This window comes from Mustela nivalis, assembly GCF_964662115.1.
Source record: "Mustela nivalis genome assembly, chromosome: 4".
NCBI lineage: Eukaryota > Metazoa > Chordata > Mammalia > Carnivora > Mustelidae > Mustela > Mustela nivalis.
In genome coordinates this window covers 93,914,138-93,933,049 of record NC_139023.1, presented here as the reverse complement: position 1 = coordinate 93,933,049, position 18,912 = coordinate 93,914,138, and the positions used below count along the sequence as shown (strand labels likewise).

The window sequence follows — 18,912 nt, the reverse complement described above, 5'->3', positions numbered from 1 at the left end:
GCTGGCCTGAGGCGACCAGGTGGGAGACTGCCTAAAATTAGGCAGGGCGCGCCTTCTCCCTTAGGATCCCTCATTCCATAACTGCCCCACCATTGCCCCAAATCGGTGGCAACAGTGGGTCAGCACGGTTGGGTTTCCCTGTCAGGGAACCAAATGTTACAGAACCTGGACTGGATCCTGACGGAAGAACCAAGTGGCACTGGGAGATTTTCCAGGATCGGAGGTTTATATAACACTGGTGGGCTCAGAGGAGGTTGTTCTCTAAAGGTCTGAGCACCACCACCACCACCCAACCCCGAGCACAATCAGGGAGGGTAATTTATACCCTTCTACTTCCGCATACTTGGTACAATTGGCACGCGTGGGAAATGAGGTAGGAAAGAAGAACCCGGGAGGGCTTTGAGACAGCCACTGGAATCCCTTGCTGGTTTGGCTGGCCAGCTTAGAGTACAGTTTCTCCCTGTCAAAAGGTCTAGTTTTTCCCTGTCAAAAGGTCCAGTTTCATTCTTTTGCATGTGTCTGTTAAGTTTTCCCAGTACCACTTATTTAAAGACTGTCTTTTTCCCATTGTGTGTTCTTGCCTCCTTTGTCGTAGGTTAATGGACCATGTAGGTGTAGCTAGCTTTATTTCCGGACTCTCTGTCCTGTTCTGTTGATTTATGTGTCTGTTTTTGTGCCGGTATCATAGTGTTTTGATTACTATGGCTTTGTAGTATATCTTGAAATCTGGATTGTGATACCTTCAGCTCTGTTCTTCTTTCTCAAGATTGCTTTGACTCTTTGGGTCTTTTGTGGTTCCATACAAATTTGGGGATTATTTGTTCTAGTTCTGTGAAAAATGCTGTTGGCACTTATTTAAAAGCACTAGTAATGATAACTAATTAGTCTTTACTTTGATTAATTTGATTTTTTGTTTATTTTTTATTTTACTGGATGGTATTTTCTTAGGCTTACTTATAAAAGGTGCTTTGAAGAGAGATGAAATTATAATAAACAGTATTTCATGTAGTACCAAGGCTGACCTCTGGTTGTCGTTATGATTGATATATTTTTTCATGTTGATACTCAATGCCAGGGAAACTTAAAAGTACTGAGCATTCTAGCTGTTCAGTTTACCAGACTACATAATCTGCTTTGAGAACTAAATTATTCACTTCATTTTTCTAAATAGCTCAATTCACCACGTACAGACATGATTTTAAATTTCCCATTAGCCTTTATTTTATTTTTCCTTTAACACAAAAACACTTTGATCAATTATTGTTTAAAATGATAGCCTTTTTTTTTTTTTAAGTTTTTACTCAATACCAGTTAGTTAACATACAGTGTAAGACTAGTTTCAGGTACACAATACAGTGATTCAGCACTTCCATACATTACCCTGTGCTCATTGACAAATGCCCTCCTTAATCCCCATCCCCTAGGTCACCTCTCCTCACTCACCCACCTCCCCTTAGGTAGCCATCAGTTAGCTCTATAGAGAACAGCTGAGTCTGTTTCTTGGTTGGTCTCCCTCCGCACCCCTGCCCCCACTTTGCTCCGGAATTGCTCAGCTGCTGGGCTGGTAGACTGTCAAAACTTACATTGTTTCCTGTAGTTTAGGCGCCTGCCATTTTTTGCTTATATAGTTCATCCTCACCTATGTGTCACAGCTCAGCATTATTCATGATCTAACCTCAAACAGCAAGAACCAGAGAAATGATTCTTTCATGTGGTGATTCTCTACTTTCTCTTTTAATAAGTAGATGGAAATAGCATTTTTAAAAGTGAGATTGCTAGAGATCTAGTAAGGTAGGGGTTAGACTCTGGTATTTTAGACTCCTGTTTGAGAAAATAGGAAAAGAAGGGGTTCATAAAATTTATTTTTTTGTCTTTGAAAAATTGTAGGATAGGGGCCCCTGAGTGGCTAAGTCTGATAAGCTTCCCATCTCCTGCCTGTGGCTTCATATTAAGCACAGAGTCTACTTAAGTCTTTCTCCTGCTCCCTCTGCCTCTCCCCCCTAGCTCTCTCTCTCTCTCTCTAAAATAAATAAATAAATCTTAAAAAAAAAATCTCAGTAGTATAGTGGGGTGTTCTGTTGTTGAATTTCAGCTGGAGTGAACCATTGAAGTTTAGGATCAGGAACAATATTATAGCTAATATGTTTTTTTCTGGTATTGTAAGAGTTTGGCCTTAGAGGGATCACTTTTGCAAATGATTGTTTTGGATAGGCAGCAGTCAAGTAAAATGCTGCTCTGAGATCCTTGCTGAACTAATTTGCACTCAAATGTTGACTGGCTTCCTTGTGGTGAGAGGTGCGCACTCTTATTAAAATTGGCACTGTTTCTTATCTTGCATGCAAGCAAAGAATTAGTTTTTTTTTTTTTTTAAGATTTTATTTATTTATTTGACAGACAGAGATCACAAGTAGGCAGAGAGGCAGGCAGAGAGAGAGAGAGAGAGAGGAGGAAGCAGGCTCCCTGCTGAGCAGAGAGCCTGATGGGGGCTCCATTCCAAAACCCTGGGGTCATGACCTGAGCCGATGGCAGAGGCTTTAACCCACTGAGCCACCCAGGCGCCCCGACAGTTTTTAATATAAAGAAGAAAGGGTGGGCTGATATGCAAAATGAAATTTTTTAAAAATATATTTTGTTCATTTATCAGAGAGAGAGAGGGTGGAGGGAAGGGTAGAAGGAGAAGCATACTCCCTGCTGAGCAGGGAACCTGAGGTGGGACACGATCCCAGGACCCCAGATCATCACCTGAGCCAAGGGCAGATGCTTCAAGACTGTACCACCCAGGCACCCCCAAAGTGAAATTTGTTTACAGTCTTTGAATTCTGAATTTTTTTCATTCTTTGGGCGGTGGAATACAGTCAAGTAGCAGTAGCATCTCAACTAAGAGAGAGTTTGGAGGAGAAAAGGGAGCATTCGTGTATAGTGTTAGAAGTCCATGGAAATAAGTGTTGGGGAAAAGGGCATTTGTGTGACTATTATGAGGTATTTAGTGCTCTTAATAATGAGTGTTTGGGCACAGTAGTAGTGGAAACAGTGCCTGGCTGTAACCATTTGGGGAGTAAGTGGATCCCAGCAAATAGCATTGATATTTTAAGACATTTGACTCCAAGAAGAGAGTGGGAGTAAAGCTCCAGCATGGGAATGGAATGAGTAGTGTTAATAAATATTCAATATTTTTGGTAGAAAACCTGGAAATACAAAAGTAGGAAGAGAAAACAACTTGAAAATCCAAATGTATTACTGATAACAGTTTCTTACTTAGTGAGTCAATACAATCCTTTTACGTATATAGGTGATACATATATAGACATATATATATAATTTTGTTTATGTTATGAGATTTTTTTCATGTTAAAAATGTTTAAAACATAGTTTTGATAGTTCTGTAATGCTCCATTGTAAAATATACCATGATGCCATTAATCCTCAATTGCTGGATTCCTAGTGGTGTCCAGCTGTTTGCTGTTTGAAGCAAATATAGGAACATCTTTGTATGTGTGTTGGTATTTCTGATTTAGAGTAGTTAACATTTGTACCGATGGACATTTTCACCGCCTGCCTAAAACTGTTACCATTAAAAATAACGTCCTTGCTAATTTTCTAAAAGAAAAATCTAGTTTGTTTTGCTCATTCAGCGAACTTGAGCTCCTTGCCTGTACCTTGGAGGTTGGGTTCTAACTGTGCGGACGAAGCCCCGCTTTCGCTAGGAGGCATCACCTCCCGCAAGCCAGCATTAGGAGGCTTTCACTCCGCGAGTTCTCAGGTCCGATCGATCGCTCTACGGGCACCTCACCTCTTTCTCTAGAGACCTGATGTGCGTTTTTACTTTGGGGAGCGAAAGCAACTGGGAGTGAAGGGAAGATCTAACGGATGGGGACTCGACTCTGCTCTGGCGCCTCCTTCCCTTTGATTTCTTGCTCCTCGCACTACTCCTGCTTCCCGGGCTGGTCCACTTCAGTTCTCGGCCACTCTGGAGGCACTTTTCACCTCGGCTCCAGGAGCCTCTCTGTGTTTTGGGTCATGACTTCCTCCACTCACTTTTATTCCTCAATAAGCTATTCTTCGCATTTGTTTTCTAGAGATTTGTCAAAAATCCATTGCACTGACTCTAGTCCAGCCCACACCTTGTTTCCTCAATACCAGTTCTCAGAGAGGTAAGGTGTTCCTTTTATTCTGCGTTCCTGTCATTTCTGAAGAAGCTTTAGGAAGAAAGGAGTAGAAACATTTGGGCTCAGTCAGTCATCTTGGACTGGAAACCTCTGCCCGAGATGTTTTAAACATTCCAAAAATATTTTACAATTATGTAGTCTAATAGTATCTGTAATAAGGTATTCTTTCTTTGCTTTATGCTCAGGTTGTTGTTTTGTTTTGTTTTGTTTTCTCTTTCCAGAGATCATTTAAAGTTCAACACTTTTTTTGGCTCTATTTTAAAAAAAATTAACACTATTCTGATTTGCTTTGGGGAAAGTTTAAGGTAAAAAATTCAAAGGTTTTTGTTTCTCAGATATAAAGCTAGATTTTAACACTCCATTTCAAAGAAGTTACTCCTCCCTTACGTACTTGTGCTCCCTTCATCTCATGTTATGTTCCTATTTATTCAAGGAATTGTTGTAGGCTACCTACTCTTTTTTTTTTTTTTTAAGATTTTTATTTATTTATTTGAGAGAGACAGTGAGAGAGACATGAGCGAGGAGAAGGTCAGAGGGAGAAGCAGACTCCCCATGGATCTGGGAGCCTGATGCGGGACTCGATCCCAGGACTCCAGGATCGTGACCTGAGCTGAAGGCAGTTGTCCAACCAACTGAGCCACCCAGGTGTCCCTGTAGGCTACCTACTCTTTTTTTTTTTTTTTTTTTTTTTTAAGATTTTATTTATTTACTTGAGAGAGAGACAGTGAGAGAGAGCATGAATGAGGAGAAGGTCAGAGAGAGAAGCAGACTCCCCATGGAGCTGGGAGTCCGATGCGGGACTCGATCCCAGGACTCCAGGATCATGACCCAAGCCGAAGGCAGTCGTCCAACCAACTGAGCCACCCAGGCGTCCCTGTAGGCTACCTACTCTTAACCATTTATCTGAAGTAGGGTTCTTAGGCTAAATCCATAGGGTTTTAATTATTTTTTAAAAATATGCTTTAATATATACCTTGCTGTCCCAATGCTTTGCTGTTTCTTTTCTAAGTGTATTCCCTCTTCTTGCATATTCTAATAAGTGAACTTGGATAGAATTTAGTCAAATTCCAAATAAAACAAAACCAATTATCTAGTAGGATGTTATGGGGAAATTTTTTCAGTCTATTTAAAATACGGAAAGGATTGACTTTTTTCAAATAACATCTTTCACTAAAATAATAGAGTATTTCTCTACACTTAGTATTATTTCTATGTATATGTCTTTAGGGAAAGCCTTGCCATGCTTAGTATAGTAAACAAACATCCTGTTTACTATTTTAAAGGTATTTAAAAATACCCATTTTAAAGGTATTTTATGTACTTTTTTGTTACTGTAAATGAGGTACTTTCATCACGTATTATTAAAAACAGTACTTATTCTTTTTATTAAGAGAAGAGTAATGCATGCCCATTGTAGAAAATGTTAAATTAAAATCCCTTCTAATTTATACTACTATATGCATCTTATAAGTAATATGCATTTAATTTTCTTCCCTGTCTTTTAGTGGATTTGATAGTTCATTTTCTTTTTAGAAAATGAAAATTTAGAAAATTTAGAAAATTTAGAAAATTTAGAAAATTTACCTCCTAGAGAACATGTTGGTTGCTTCTCAGTTTTGGCAGTTATGATAAAGCTGCTGTGCACATTCACCTGTGTTGTGTGTTCAGGTTTTTGTGTGCACAGAAGTTTCAGCTCTTTGTGGTAAATACCAAGGAGCACAATTGCTGGCTCATATGTTAAGAGTATATTTAGTTTTGTAAGAAACCGCCAAGCTGTCTTCCAGAGTGGCTGTACCATTTCACATTCTCAACAGCAATGAATGAGAGTTCCTGTTGCTCCATATTCTCTCTAGTGTTTGACATTGTCAGTGTTCTGGATTTTGGCCATTCTGACAGGTGTATAGTGGTCTCTCAATAGAGGTTTTAATTTGCATTTCCCTTATGACACATGACGTGAAGCATCTTCTCACTTGCTCTTTTGCCATCTGTATATTTTCTTTATGAGTTGTCTATTAAAGTCTTTGGCCATTTTTAAAATCAGCTTGGTTACTTTCTTATTGTTTAATTTTAAGAGTTCTTTGTATATTTTAGATGACAGTCCTTTAGCAGGTGTGTCTTTTCTAAATATTTTCTCCCAGTCTGCAGCTTGTCTTCTCATTCTCTTAACATTATCTTTCTCAGAGCAGAAATTTTTAATATTCATGAACTCCAGCTTGTCAGTAGACACACTCTGATAAGTCTGGACTAGCAAGAACCTCACCATTTGTTGGTAGTTGTGTTAGTCATTCTGTTTTCCACCACAGTGGTGTTTGTGAGATTAAAGTGCTGTTGTAGTCCTTCATAATTAATTTTGAATTGAACAACAGAGTAACACACTTGTACAAATGATGCTTCTTTATTGATAATCACTATTTTTTCATGAAGCTCTAGTAGACGTTCTTTTAGAAGATATTTTGTCACACAGATATTGGTATGTTTGTATAGTTACTTTTAGAATCCATATATACAGAATATATGCACTTTTTCTAACCTTACATTAGTATTGTATAGCCACTAGTACTAAATTAATTTAGCCATATGTTAAAATGTAAAATTCAGTTCCTCGATCACACTAACTACACTTCAGCTGCTCAATGCTGGATGGTGGGGATCTAGAACATTTTCATATTTGCAGAAAGCTCTATTGAACAATGGTGTTCTTGAACACAAGTAGTTGTACGTTAAAAAAAAATTCCTGTAAATTTTTTTACTTTGTAGTAATTACTGAATTAAAATATTAAAATGAAAAAGGAAGAATAGAATAAAAAGCTCAGTGAAAGGATTTGTTTCCCTACTGTTATTTTTGGTTTTGTGTCTTTGTCATTTATGATAGATAAAGTAATGGTTTTAACTGTAGCTGAATGAACTGTGTGTTCATTGCTCAGCCAGATGCAAAACCCAGTGGGAGGAGCAGTTCAACGGACTGGTCCATGAACCAGTCTGTCTTCGTGGACATGCAAACAGTGACAGGTAGTATTAATCACAGCCCCAGACTCTAGCTTCTGCAATAACCGTGTTTGCATAAATCTCATTCCTAGAACTAAGAACAAGTTTACTGAGAATTCCTGATTTTTAATTCCTTGGAATTGGAAGGCTGCACCAGAGACACAATAGACACACAGTACAATAGAATAAAGGCCTGGAAAATTTCCTCCAAGAATGGCTATTTTTTCTTTATTGATCTTGTAATTATTGAATAAACTTACTTGATTGTTACAGGAATAGTGTTTTCTCCAAATTTATTTTTTAAAGCCCTCATTTAATTCAAGCAACATTTAACATAGGCTGTTACATGCTTACAATGTGCTTTACTTCTGTTTGTTCTTATTGGTATAGTGTCAGCTCATCTAGAAATAGTTTGAAAATTTCCTTGGAGTGAGAGAGGTAAAAGGCACCTGGAAATAGAACACATTTCGTAGTTTTATCTTGATATTGGAAGAATCTATCATTTGCCTGCTATTGATGTCCTTTTTTGTTTTTTTAAGGTTGCTTGCAGTGTTTGAATGTTCGGAAGGTATAGTTGCTAAAGCTGCATTTAGATGGTGGGAATTTGTACTAGGAGGGTGGTTAATACGTGATAATGCGTAACAATAGATACTGGTTTGGTGATGTGCATATAAATCTATTTTAACTGTTCTTTTGAGTAAAAAGATCCAGTTTGCATGGGTAACTGTTGTTTAGATCTTTGCTGTTCTTGGAGGCTGATTTAGAGTGTAAGTAAAAACTATCCTGGGTTAGGTAGAGGGAGGTGGCACACTGTAGAGGCCCCATAGGTAGGACATGTATTTCTAAAAAATGATGGGATAACTAACTATTGTACCTAGTCTGCTATCATGAAAGGGTAGGAAAAGTGATAGGTGCCATCATCTGTCTTGCCCTCTGCACCTGAGTTCGAGATAGAACACAAAGGAAGTGTGGTTCTGGGATACATTCGTTCATCATCACTTCTTCCATAAGCATTTACAGAGATCCGGCTAAGTGTCTTGAATTTTTCTATTGAAAGTTTCTCATTTAATGCCCTGAAATGAATTGGCACATTAATAGAGGTTATGTAAATAGAAACTGCCAGGGTACATAAGCACATTTAGGTAAAGGGGAAATTCACATTAAAGATAATTTTTCCTGTAGAAAAATGTCTTTTCTATAGAACTGTTACTTGAAAGGACTAATTTTTCAAACATAATTTTCCTTTGGTATGCTTTGGTGGTAATTGGGGATGTAACTTCTGTGATAAGATGATTTAAAAAGAGATATACATGCTAATGCACCCAGATATCAAAAATCTTGTCTCTTCTGGAATTAACGTTGACATTCAATTAAAAGATAAACAGATGTTTCATAGATAGAGGGGTTATTCAAAGAAAAAAGATCTTTGGACATTCAATCTTAGCAGAAATTTTTTTTTTCAGATTTTCAAAATTGTAGTTCTCAAAAAAACCATCTAGTTCTCTGTTGTTGCTGCAGTGGTGTGCTCAGGAATGGATACGCTTTAAACATATTTTGGTTTCTGCCAGCTTTGCTGTCAGTTCTCTACTTTAAAAAATTACCTTTCAAAAACAGGTAATTAGAACAAAATGAGGATGCTTTTACACAGAAGTATGGAATCATGAGCTACTTAAAAAAAAAAAAGCCTCTGTGATTGTTTTGAATGGTAAGGATTGCACCTTGTTTTAAGTCGTTTTCCGGTTTTTGTTTCAGCGATGAAGTCTTACACTCCGTATTTCATGCTCCTGTGGAGTGCTGTGGGGATAGCGAAGGCTGCCAAAATCATCATCGTGCCGCCAATTATGTTTGAAAGCCATATGTACATTTTCAAGACACTAGCCTCAGCCTTGCACGAGAGAGGACACCGCACAGTGTTTCTTCTCTCCGAAGGCAGAGACATCGCGCCATCTAATCATTACAGCCTCCAGCGATACCCAGGGATTTTTAACAGTACCACCTCAGATGCTTTCCTGCAGTCCAAAATGCGGAATATCTTCTCTGGGAGATTGACAGCAATCGAACTGTTTGACATACTGGATCACTATACCAAGAACTGTGATATGATGGTTGGCAACCATGCCTTGATTCAGGGTCTGAAGAAGGAGAAGTTTGACCTGCTGCTGGTGGACCCCAATGACATGTGTGGGTTTGTGATAGCTCATCTTTTAGGGGTTAAATATGCTGTATTTTCAACTGGCCTTTGGTACCCAGCGGAAGTGGGTGCTCCCGCCCCATTAGCTTACGTCCCAGAGTTTAACTCACTCCTCACAGACCACATGAACTTGCTGCAAAGGATGAAAAATACCGGCGTTTACCTCATTTCCAGATTAGGGGTCAGCTTTCTGGTTCTTCCCAAATACGAAAGGATAATGCAGAAGTACAACCTGCTGCCGGAGAAGTCCATGTACGACTTGGTCCATGGGTCCAGTCTGTGGATGCTGTGTACAGATGTGGCGCTGGAGTTTCCAAGACCCACTCTGCCTAATGTTGTGTACGTAGGAGGAATCCTCACCAAACCGGCCAGCCCACTACCAGAAGTAAGGTTTGCTGAACTCCTTGGTAATCTTTTCTAAACTGGAAGGTCAATTTGTTAGCTTTTGATTTTTGGAGAGATGGGATTGGTTATTGTTGGCTAATAAGTGCTGCTCCCAAAAGCAGCCAGAGTGGTGGCTAGAGCCTCCTGAGGTGGCTCCCTTGTGGAGGTGGCTCCCTTGTGGATGCACCATGCCTGTGCAGCACGTTTCTGCTTTGGTGGAGCGTTTCTATGATGCTGAGAAGCCTTTCTGCCATATGGTCAGTAGACGGGCTGGGAAATAGGCTTTTGATTAAGTACTAACTGTAGTATGTGAGGAGAATGAGTTAGATAGTTAGCTTTAATGAGCATAAGTGGTTTTGCTTTTAATTAAACATGGAGTTCACTCTCTTTATTCTCCCCCAGATAGCACAGTCTCTGGTCTCAACGTCTAGATCAGGTTTGGTGAAGTCAAACAGAAGCCATGTGAAGAAAGGTTCTTCTTTCAGAAGCCATAACCACTAGAAAGCTTATGTCCAACAATGAAAATGAGGCAGTCCCTTCTGTCAGACTCGGGAGCCAACTAATTTTTAGCAAACAGCTGTAACTGTTTTAAAGAAATCCTGCCCCATTGTGATTTCATTTCAAAGATGGAATTGACTGCCCTTTAACAAAACGCTGTCTCCTATCTAAGTCAAACCTAAATTCTTCTTCTGGTTGAGCTGTCAGCGAGTCTCTTGTATTCTCTTCTCCATCCTAGTTTGTTTTGTGTTAAGTAACTCAGACTCACAGGAGCCAAACTTGCGTATCTGTTGTTCTAGGATTTTCTGACCTCAGGCTGGCTCTCTGGGTTTAATCTCAACATCTGATGGCATTTACCTGGAAGCAACAAATTGTACTGTGATTTTGCTCATTATCGAAACTATTTCTACTCTTGAAAATCTGAAAAGACACACAACACCTCTGCAAAATCTCTGGTCACTACATACCAAAAGATTTGTCAGGGCCTTGTTGAAGAGCAAATCCAGATTTTTTCATAGAGGCCTCAAATAAGGATAGTCACAGGGCAGAATGGAGAATTAATGTGATTGAAATATACAGCCTGTAGATTTTTCTCATCCTTTTGAAGTAAATTTAATAAAAAACACCTTTATTTTTTATTATAAAAAATACCTTTACATCACATGAGAAAAATAGAGCTTGCCGGATGTGAGGCTTTTTCCCCCGCCCCCTATCCCCCAGCATTTCAAACTGCTGCAGTTAGCGGAGTCTGGAAGGGCTCCGCTCTCTGACATCAACTGTAAAGAATAGGAACTCATCTCAGCGTCTCTTAGCCATTCATGAATTTATCCAAGCCTATTTCAAATCCTTAACTGTTCTCTGCCAGAGTCCCCATGTGATGTAGTAACTCCCCTTCCTAAAGTGAGCGAAAATCAGATTGAGAAGGAACTTCAACTCTAGCTGAACTTACTCTGAGTCATTCATAATGTTACACAGATCAGCCCCATTCCCTCCAGGTCTTCCATTTTTTCCTCAACCAGCACCCTGCCCTTCTGTGTTGCTCCTTTTGGTTTCTGTTTGGAGGCTGTCTCCCTTCTTTAGTGCTGGAATTGACGATGGAATGGATGATGAAAAGGAACGTTCTGACACATTTTCATTCCTTGTCCATTTGTCTTGAGGTGCAGTAACTTGACCTGCATAGCCTAAGTACAGAATAATACATTTTTTTCTATCCTCTAGCCTTCATTAAGATGCATAGCATGTGAGAATGCTTCTTTTTTTCCTATATTCTTTCCCCTGTAGATCCCTCTGCCAATTAGTTTCACTATTTTATTTTACCCTTAAAGCAGCTTTTTTTTTTTTAAGATTTATTTTATTTATTAGAGGGAGAGAGTAAGAGAGAGGATGACAGAGGAGAAGGTCAGAAGGAGAAACAGACTCCCCACGGAGCTGGGAGCTGGATGTGGGACTCCATTCCAGTACTCCAGGATCATGACCTGAGCGGAATGCAGTTGCTTAACTAACTGAGCCACCCAGGTGCCCTTAAAATATCTTTTGAGTGGTTTTAGAGCCTTATGTAAGGTTATTACTCAAAATGTTTTCTGAATTGTGTAATTCTAGTTTGATACTGGCTTGACTTACTTTTTGGGCTCCTTGTTCTTTTTTCCTCCGTGGGCTTTTTGTAATGATTCTCTTGAAAATGTGCTTTTTATTTATGGTGACCACTTTCGTTCTGCAGGTGAGGTCACACTCACAGACACATACAAATATGGCATGTGCACGTGTTTGGTGTGTAGATCTAGATACGTCTGTTGTTACCATGGAAAACATCTTAGGCCATAAGTGTGAAGGACCATTTTCATTTCAGTATGCCATTTCCAAAGTTTTTCACCTGGGAATGTTTTGAAAGAGAGGTGTCCTACCCTTTCAGATATTTCCTACTGTGCTGAGGCTTTATATGCTTAGGAACACATGTGTTCCTACTGGGATTTCTCTAGTAGTTTTGTATGATATGATAAACTGTACCTCAGCATTATACAAGTTAATGAGTTTCTCAAATACCTGTATTATTTACAGGTCATGGTTGTGACACTAAAATAATAGGGCCTAGCAAGTGACGGTTGAGAACACATGAATCACTAATAACAGCTTAATTGTTAACTGCCTTGGTATCTTACACTGGGAATGGATTAGGTTTTCCAGATGTCTGGAAATGATTTCACAGTGGGATTTCATTTCAAAACCTGGGATGAAAGGGTACAGAAAATTTCTAAAAGACACTTTTTAGTAGCTTTCATAATGTTTGAGCCCAGAGAAACTCTAGAGAGCATCTAGTTCAGTTCCATTAATTTAGTTTACCCCCCCCCCCAACATAAATAGTCCATTCATTTGTCACATAGGAGATTCAGAGACTTTGGATGTCTCATCCAAGGCCATTAAGCTAGTTTGTGACATAGCCAAGTAAAATGTGGATTATTTTGCTATGAATGGATATTTTGTCAAGATGCCTACATCTCTCGTTACTCATATCACCCATTTACACATTTATAGTGTATACAAAACTGTGCAGAGACAAATATTTTTCAGTTCTTTCTTTGATATCTCAAAGATTATGAGGACTTAATGCGAGAGTCAGATTTTAATTCATGCATATGCTTTAGAAATTTAATAATAGCAATCACCAGAATCCAAATGCTTTTGATTACCAGGTATTGTCTTGTCATAAAGTGAAGCAGTTGTGTGCCTTAATAATACAGTCATTTTAAAATGCGTGTTAGCAGTGTGCCTAATTTATCATACTATTTACTACCTGAGTGCCTAGAGTGTGAGTCCTTAAAATGTGTCAGTGGTGAAGAGGTCTGGGTTGGATCATGTGTACTTTATCATTGCGTGGTGGCAGAGAACATGAATACACATTTCTTTAAAAAAGAACTTTGCCTCGGCCAGGAAGGAGGTCTGTAAACAGATCCCATTTGACTAGGTCCTTTAAATGTTGAATGTGAATGAAATAATATCTAATAGAGAGCCATTGTAGCTTTTAGCAGTTTTATTGGGGGGGGATAATAACACAACTAAAGAGTAGTACATTTACTTAAGGTGTCTATTAATTTTTAAAAATAATGTTTTCTGGTAGTAATTTTTAAATGATTTCTCATTGACCGAAATGGCATAACCCTGCCAGGCAGCTGATCTCTCCCACTTCCTGCTTCTACAGCCCCAAATTATTTTTGCACTTAATAGATTGTACTTTAACTATCAGTTTTTCACATGGCTCTCTCCCTAACTAGAGTGTGGATGCCTCAAAGGGGATCCTCTATTTATTCATCTTTGTACCCTGAGTATCTGGAAAATGGAAGGAATTCAGTGAATGTTTAAGATTAAATGAACTGCATCAAGTAGAAATAGTTGCTCAAAAAATAGGTTTTAGCTAGTACAGCAATGTTAATATTATGGCCATTATCTGCTTATTTCAAATTTATGTCCACATACCATCCCAGCCACTAAGCAATTAAACATTCCAGGCTAAGTTATTTTAATGAATTAGAATTGCTACATAATATTATTGATGTTGGCAGAAGGTCATCATACATTAATTACTTAGCTGGTGATCTAAATGGTCCCTTCTGTATTTTGGATGTGCATATACCAGGGTCAGTAGTATAAATCAGTCCGGCTGTTGCTGTCTGGAAAGATGTTTTGGGGTGATGAGGTACTCATTTGGTACACCTACTTCCCAGGTGCTTTATTGCCGGGCTGGTAGTATGAAGGGCAGCTTCATTTCATCCCCGCTGCAGACATTTTTAATTGAGGGAAAACAGTCCTGGGGAGAGAGACAGATAAGAGATAAACAGAGATAAGAAAGAGGACGAGGCCAAGGACAGGGTCATGAAATCCTCACTGTTGCTCATTTTATTACTGCCACAACTCCCTCACAGAGAAAGGTTTTAGGGAGATTGAGACATTGAACAGCGGATTCATTAACTTCTTGTGAGCGGATCAGGTTATGAGAAGAATAACAGGGGAGCTAAACAATGGCTTTCTATGTTCAGTTTTTATTGATTCGCCTGGAAGCCATTACTTACTGGTACATATGGTAGTGGAAAGCGGACTTCCGCAATAATGAATGAAGTGTCTAGGCTGAGAAATAGGACCAGAGTCGCTGGGGCTGACAGACTTGATCCAGGATTACAGCAGATGTGGAAAATTAAGGCCGTTTTAATATTGTGTAACATACAGATTTTGTTATCGTGAAATGTAAAGCTAGAGATAGGATTATAACCATTGTAACATACTGATTAAACTGTCCACTTTTAAATAAGTGTCATTTAATTAAAATATTTATCTTTCATATCTGGTTCCTTATTTTGAATACCATCACTCACAAAGAACTTTGTAAAATGTTTTCATCTATAAGAGTACTGCTGTGCTGTTGGTAGCTATGTGAGAAATCAGAAAATTGATAACACTAATGTTTGGATGAGACTAATGATTTCATTCCTATGACTAACTCTGAGCTTAAATATTCACTACAACGTGGTAGCACTGGGCAGAAATGATTGATTCAGTGGGATTCAGTGGGAGCTCATTAATGTAAGATGTTGTTGCGGATATTTCTTGCAGAAGTTTTATAGGTTGATCATATATTTTGTCTTTATTTTCAGGTGAGAAGCCAGATTACCCTGCTAAATGAATATGTCCAGGAAGTAACTTGGACACTGTCAGAACCATCAGTAACTTACTGTTCAGCTCACTGATAGGATAATTTCCTGAGCAGCCCTGGAGTGTTAAGTAGCTTATCAGTTGCTTCTATAAGCATTATGGGTTTACAGAGGTTCCCTGATATGACAGGAGACCCAAACATAATTGAAGTTGCAGAGTCTGATAGGATTTTTAAACACCTTCCTCCCTCTGCTCTTAGGTATTTAAGCTTTAGGGTACCCTATAGAATTGTTCATTTAGATATTAACTCAAACACTGGCCAGGTCAAGGGAAATATTTTTAACCGCTCATCTTTACAATGATAATTTTCATCATTAAATGGCTGTTGGTACTTAGGTTTTTGGTATGATATTTATCGTGAATGCTCTCATTCTAAACCAAACAGTTCTGTTTTTGAAATTAAAATCTCCGCTGTCAATTGAGTTTGCCAGACCAACTCCTGAGTGCAGATTTTGGCAGAGCGCACGGAGCTTCTCAAGAGTCAGTGTCACTGGAGACAAACTACCTAATTCATAGTTTTGTTGATGGAATTTTTTTTTTTAAAGATTTTATTTATTTATTTGACAGAGAGAGATCACAAGTAGGCAGAGAGGCAGGCAGAGAGAGAGAGAGGAAGCAGGCTCTCCACTGAGCAGAGAGCCCAATGTGGGACTCGATCCCAGAACCCTGAGATCATGACTTGAGCCGAAGGCAGAGGCTTAACCCACTGAGCCACCCAGGCGCCCCTGTTGATGGAATTTTTTAATACCAACTTTCCGGGAGCTTGTGGCAGAAGTAGCAAAGTAGAAAAACATGGGCTTTTTCAGCCAAATGGTCTTGACCCTTAATCTTGGCCTTAATAGGACTCTTGGATGAGGGAGTCGGCCTCCTTAAAGGGAGGATGGCAGTGCTTACCTCGGAGGGGTTGGTAGACGAAAGCTGAGAGCCAGGGCAGTAGCTGGTGGTGGTGCTTGTTGCTTTTGTTATTGTTCCAGTAACTCTTATCAGTTAAGATGAGCTCTCACTACTGAATCACTCTCGCTTGCTGTTTTCCACATGGCAAATAGCATGGTTTCAGGGGCGAGGGAGGGATGTGGAGGAAGTCTCTGTGGCTTTTCCTCTACTTATTTTACGGATTGGCTCTTGGTTTTTCTACTTCCTCTCTTGGGGATGTTTATTTCTCTTTTCTTCATCGTCTCTCTCATCCTCTTTCCCAAAGAAATAGAAGGAAGAGAACATGACCAGTGAGATGCGTAGACATTAGTCCATCTGACTTGGAAGAAATTAGCAGAAGCAGACAGGTGTCTTTCTCAAGGGTGAGAGAATTTTGGGAATAGCTTCATGGTACTTGGGAATGCTGGCTTCTTCAGACTCAGTGATACTGTCTCTGGTTTTTCAGTCCTTTACATGGAGGAGCTGGGACTCAAGCCCCTGTTCGGCCAGCTCTACCCCTGTCCGTTTTCCTATTTCTGAGCTTTCCATTCCTGAAGGTGCTTAGCCTCTCCTCACATTCTCCTCCACAGTCAGACCCTGTAAACTATGTTGTTAGATTAGATAACTTAGAAACCTACACAAGTATATAAATAAATAAATTTAAGTTTTTTTTCCCCAAGATCTATAATGCAGACTCAGCAACCAACCCCAATCTTTATCTGGACTTCTTTCTATGTCTCTGTATCTTGCCCCACTTGTATTTACTCTTTTCAGGATTGTTCATCTGAGAGTGCCATGACATTCTTGGTAAAACAGGGGTTGTAGGGCCAGTTAGTGGGTCTGGGGTGGGCATTCTAATTTATGACAAGTTCCCCAGTGATGCTGATGCTGCTGGTCTGGGGCCAACCATACTTTGTAGACAAGCTGTGTGTTCTCTAAATTTTAATTATATTATGTAACGCACTTTGCTTGAGAATCTTCTTGTTTTCTGATCATTATAGTTTTCTCTCTTCTAGACAATTATTTTCAGTGTAAATTGTGTGCGCATGTGTATTTTAATAACTGGAAAATCCCTGGATTCCAGTGTACATTTGGCGAGCTTATTATTTTACCCCTCTGTGTTGTGAAATTACAGTGCTGCTGTTGAATTATCAGTCACTGCTTTAAGATACAGTCCTAAATAGAATGTCCCTGTGCAGCCATGTTAATAATAGGTAAGGTTTTCAGAACTAATACCCTCAGCTCTTTTCCCTGTTTTCATTCATCTCCACTATTTTTTTTTATTTTACAACATTCTAAAAATATTCTCAGTGATATACAGAATTTGACCAAAGCAGGTTGTGGTTTTGTTTTGTTTTGTTTTATTTTATTTTATTTAATTTCTTTATTTTCTTTCTTTTTTTTCTTTTTTTTAAGATTTTATTTATTTATTTGACAGACAGAGATCTCAAGTAGGCAGAGAGGCAGGCAGAGAGAGAGGAGGAAGCAGGCTCCCTGCTGAGCAGTGAGCCCGATGCGATGCGGGGCTCCATCCCAGGACCCTGGGATAATGACCTGAGCCGAAGGCAGAGACTTTAACCCACTGAGCCACCCAGGTGCCCCTTTATCTAATTTTAAATTAGGCTTTATGCTTAGTGTGAAGACCAGCATGGGGCTTGAACTCACAACCCTGATCAAGACTAGTTAAGAGTAAGAGTCAGATGTTCAACTGACTGAGCCACCAGACCCCCTAAGCAAGATATGATTTTAAAGTCATAAGATATAAATGCCTGTTTTTAAAAGTCTAAGGAGTTATATGCCAAAATAATATTTTTTCTTACCTGTGATCTTATATCCAAAATTTAGTAGCCAGCAGAATGCCATGTACTCTATACAGCATTCTATAAATATTCACTACCCATTGTTGACATACTATAAATACAAAGTATGAGAAAGGATTTATTTTTTAGTGTCCAGTTTTTGTATCTGCTTGCTTACTCGGGAAATGTTTTTATGCTGTGAGAACCACTTTGTCTTTTTACTTTGAGGGCATCTCTCATAAATTACAAATCCTGAACATGTACTTACACAAAATACTGGTGTCTGTCTGATATGCCCAGAGTTGACCTGGGACAGAGAGCTGCTTTGTGATGGGTATTTTTGTAGCAAGAAAACAGGATTAACAGCCAAAGAGAAATAGGCACTGAAGTCATGGGACAGATTTCAGGCACTTCTTAATCCAGGGTGGGCTCTGATTCTGTCTGAAATCAAAGTGGTACAGGAAACTCCTCCTTACATAGTGCCAGTGAAAGATCACTTCACAAAGCACAGGGGAGCGGGCTGCAGGGCGCTCATAATGCCTGCTCTCCCTCTGTCGCCTGTTCTCAGTCATGGGAACTGGGCACCAAAATAAAAATGACAGAACTCTGCAGACCAGAACCCTGGGTATTTGTGGAAGAAGGCCTGTTTTGTTAAACCTTGGATGCAAAGCAGTGATAGCCCCTGAGACCCTCTGTACAGTCAGACACAATTGTGCTACCAGCAAGGGATACACGTACCTCCACCATTTTTTCTTTTGGATTTCTGTCAAGGTGTATTTTTGTAAAGCAACATTATAGAGACCACTTTTAGTAGAAGGTGCAAGAATTCTGAATCTGTCAGTATAAATATAATAGTCTGTTAACAGAGCGTGCATTCCCATGAGTGCGTATGAGGTGAAGGTGCTATGAGGAATGAAAGAGAGAGAAAAAGAAAGAGGAGCACACAGAGAGGCATGTCTTCCTTTTTCCTAAAAAGTTTACTTAAGAGAAGAGTACCTGTTGAAAGGGGCATTTACATATAATTAGATTTTACATATGGTGGCTTTTTTTTTTTTTTTTTTTATACGGTGGCTTTTTGACTGGGTAGCTTTTCAGGAGGGTTACAGTTTTCAGATGCAGGAGGAGAAACTATATGCCATTTTGAAGATATTATTTGTTTCCCCTTGATTTTCTTCTGGTTTTTCCCTAAATATATGATAGCGTAAAAATAAACTTATCAAAGTAAGCTGACCTGATTTTATACTTCTTTGACTATAATAAGTATTTAATTAATGTCATT

General features: G+C 39.1%; 1 protein-coding gene across 3 annotated transcripts in view; it reads left to right on the top strand.

Moving 5' to 3' along the window:
* UGT8 (UDP glycosyltransferase 8) overlaps window positions 1-18,912 on the top strand; it is an 89,650-nt gene that overhangs the window by 24,007 nt on the left and 46,731 nt on the right. For 2 of the 3 annotated variants that reach the window (XM_082727897.1, XM_082727898.1), the window contains exon 2: window positions 8,904-9,727. In XM_082727897.1, coding sequence (XP_082584023.1) covers window positions 8,906-9,727 — 822 coding nt within the window. In that variant the 5' untranslated portion in view covers window positions 8,904-8,905. Of the gene's footprint in view, window positions 1-4,083; window positions 4,152-8,903; window positions 9,728-18,912 lie in introns of those variants that run through there. The other variant, XM_082727899.1, reaches the window with a different exon arrangement.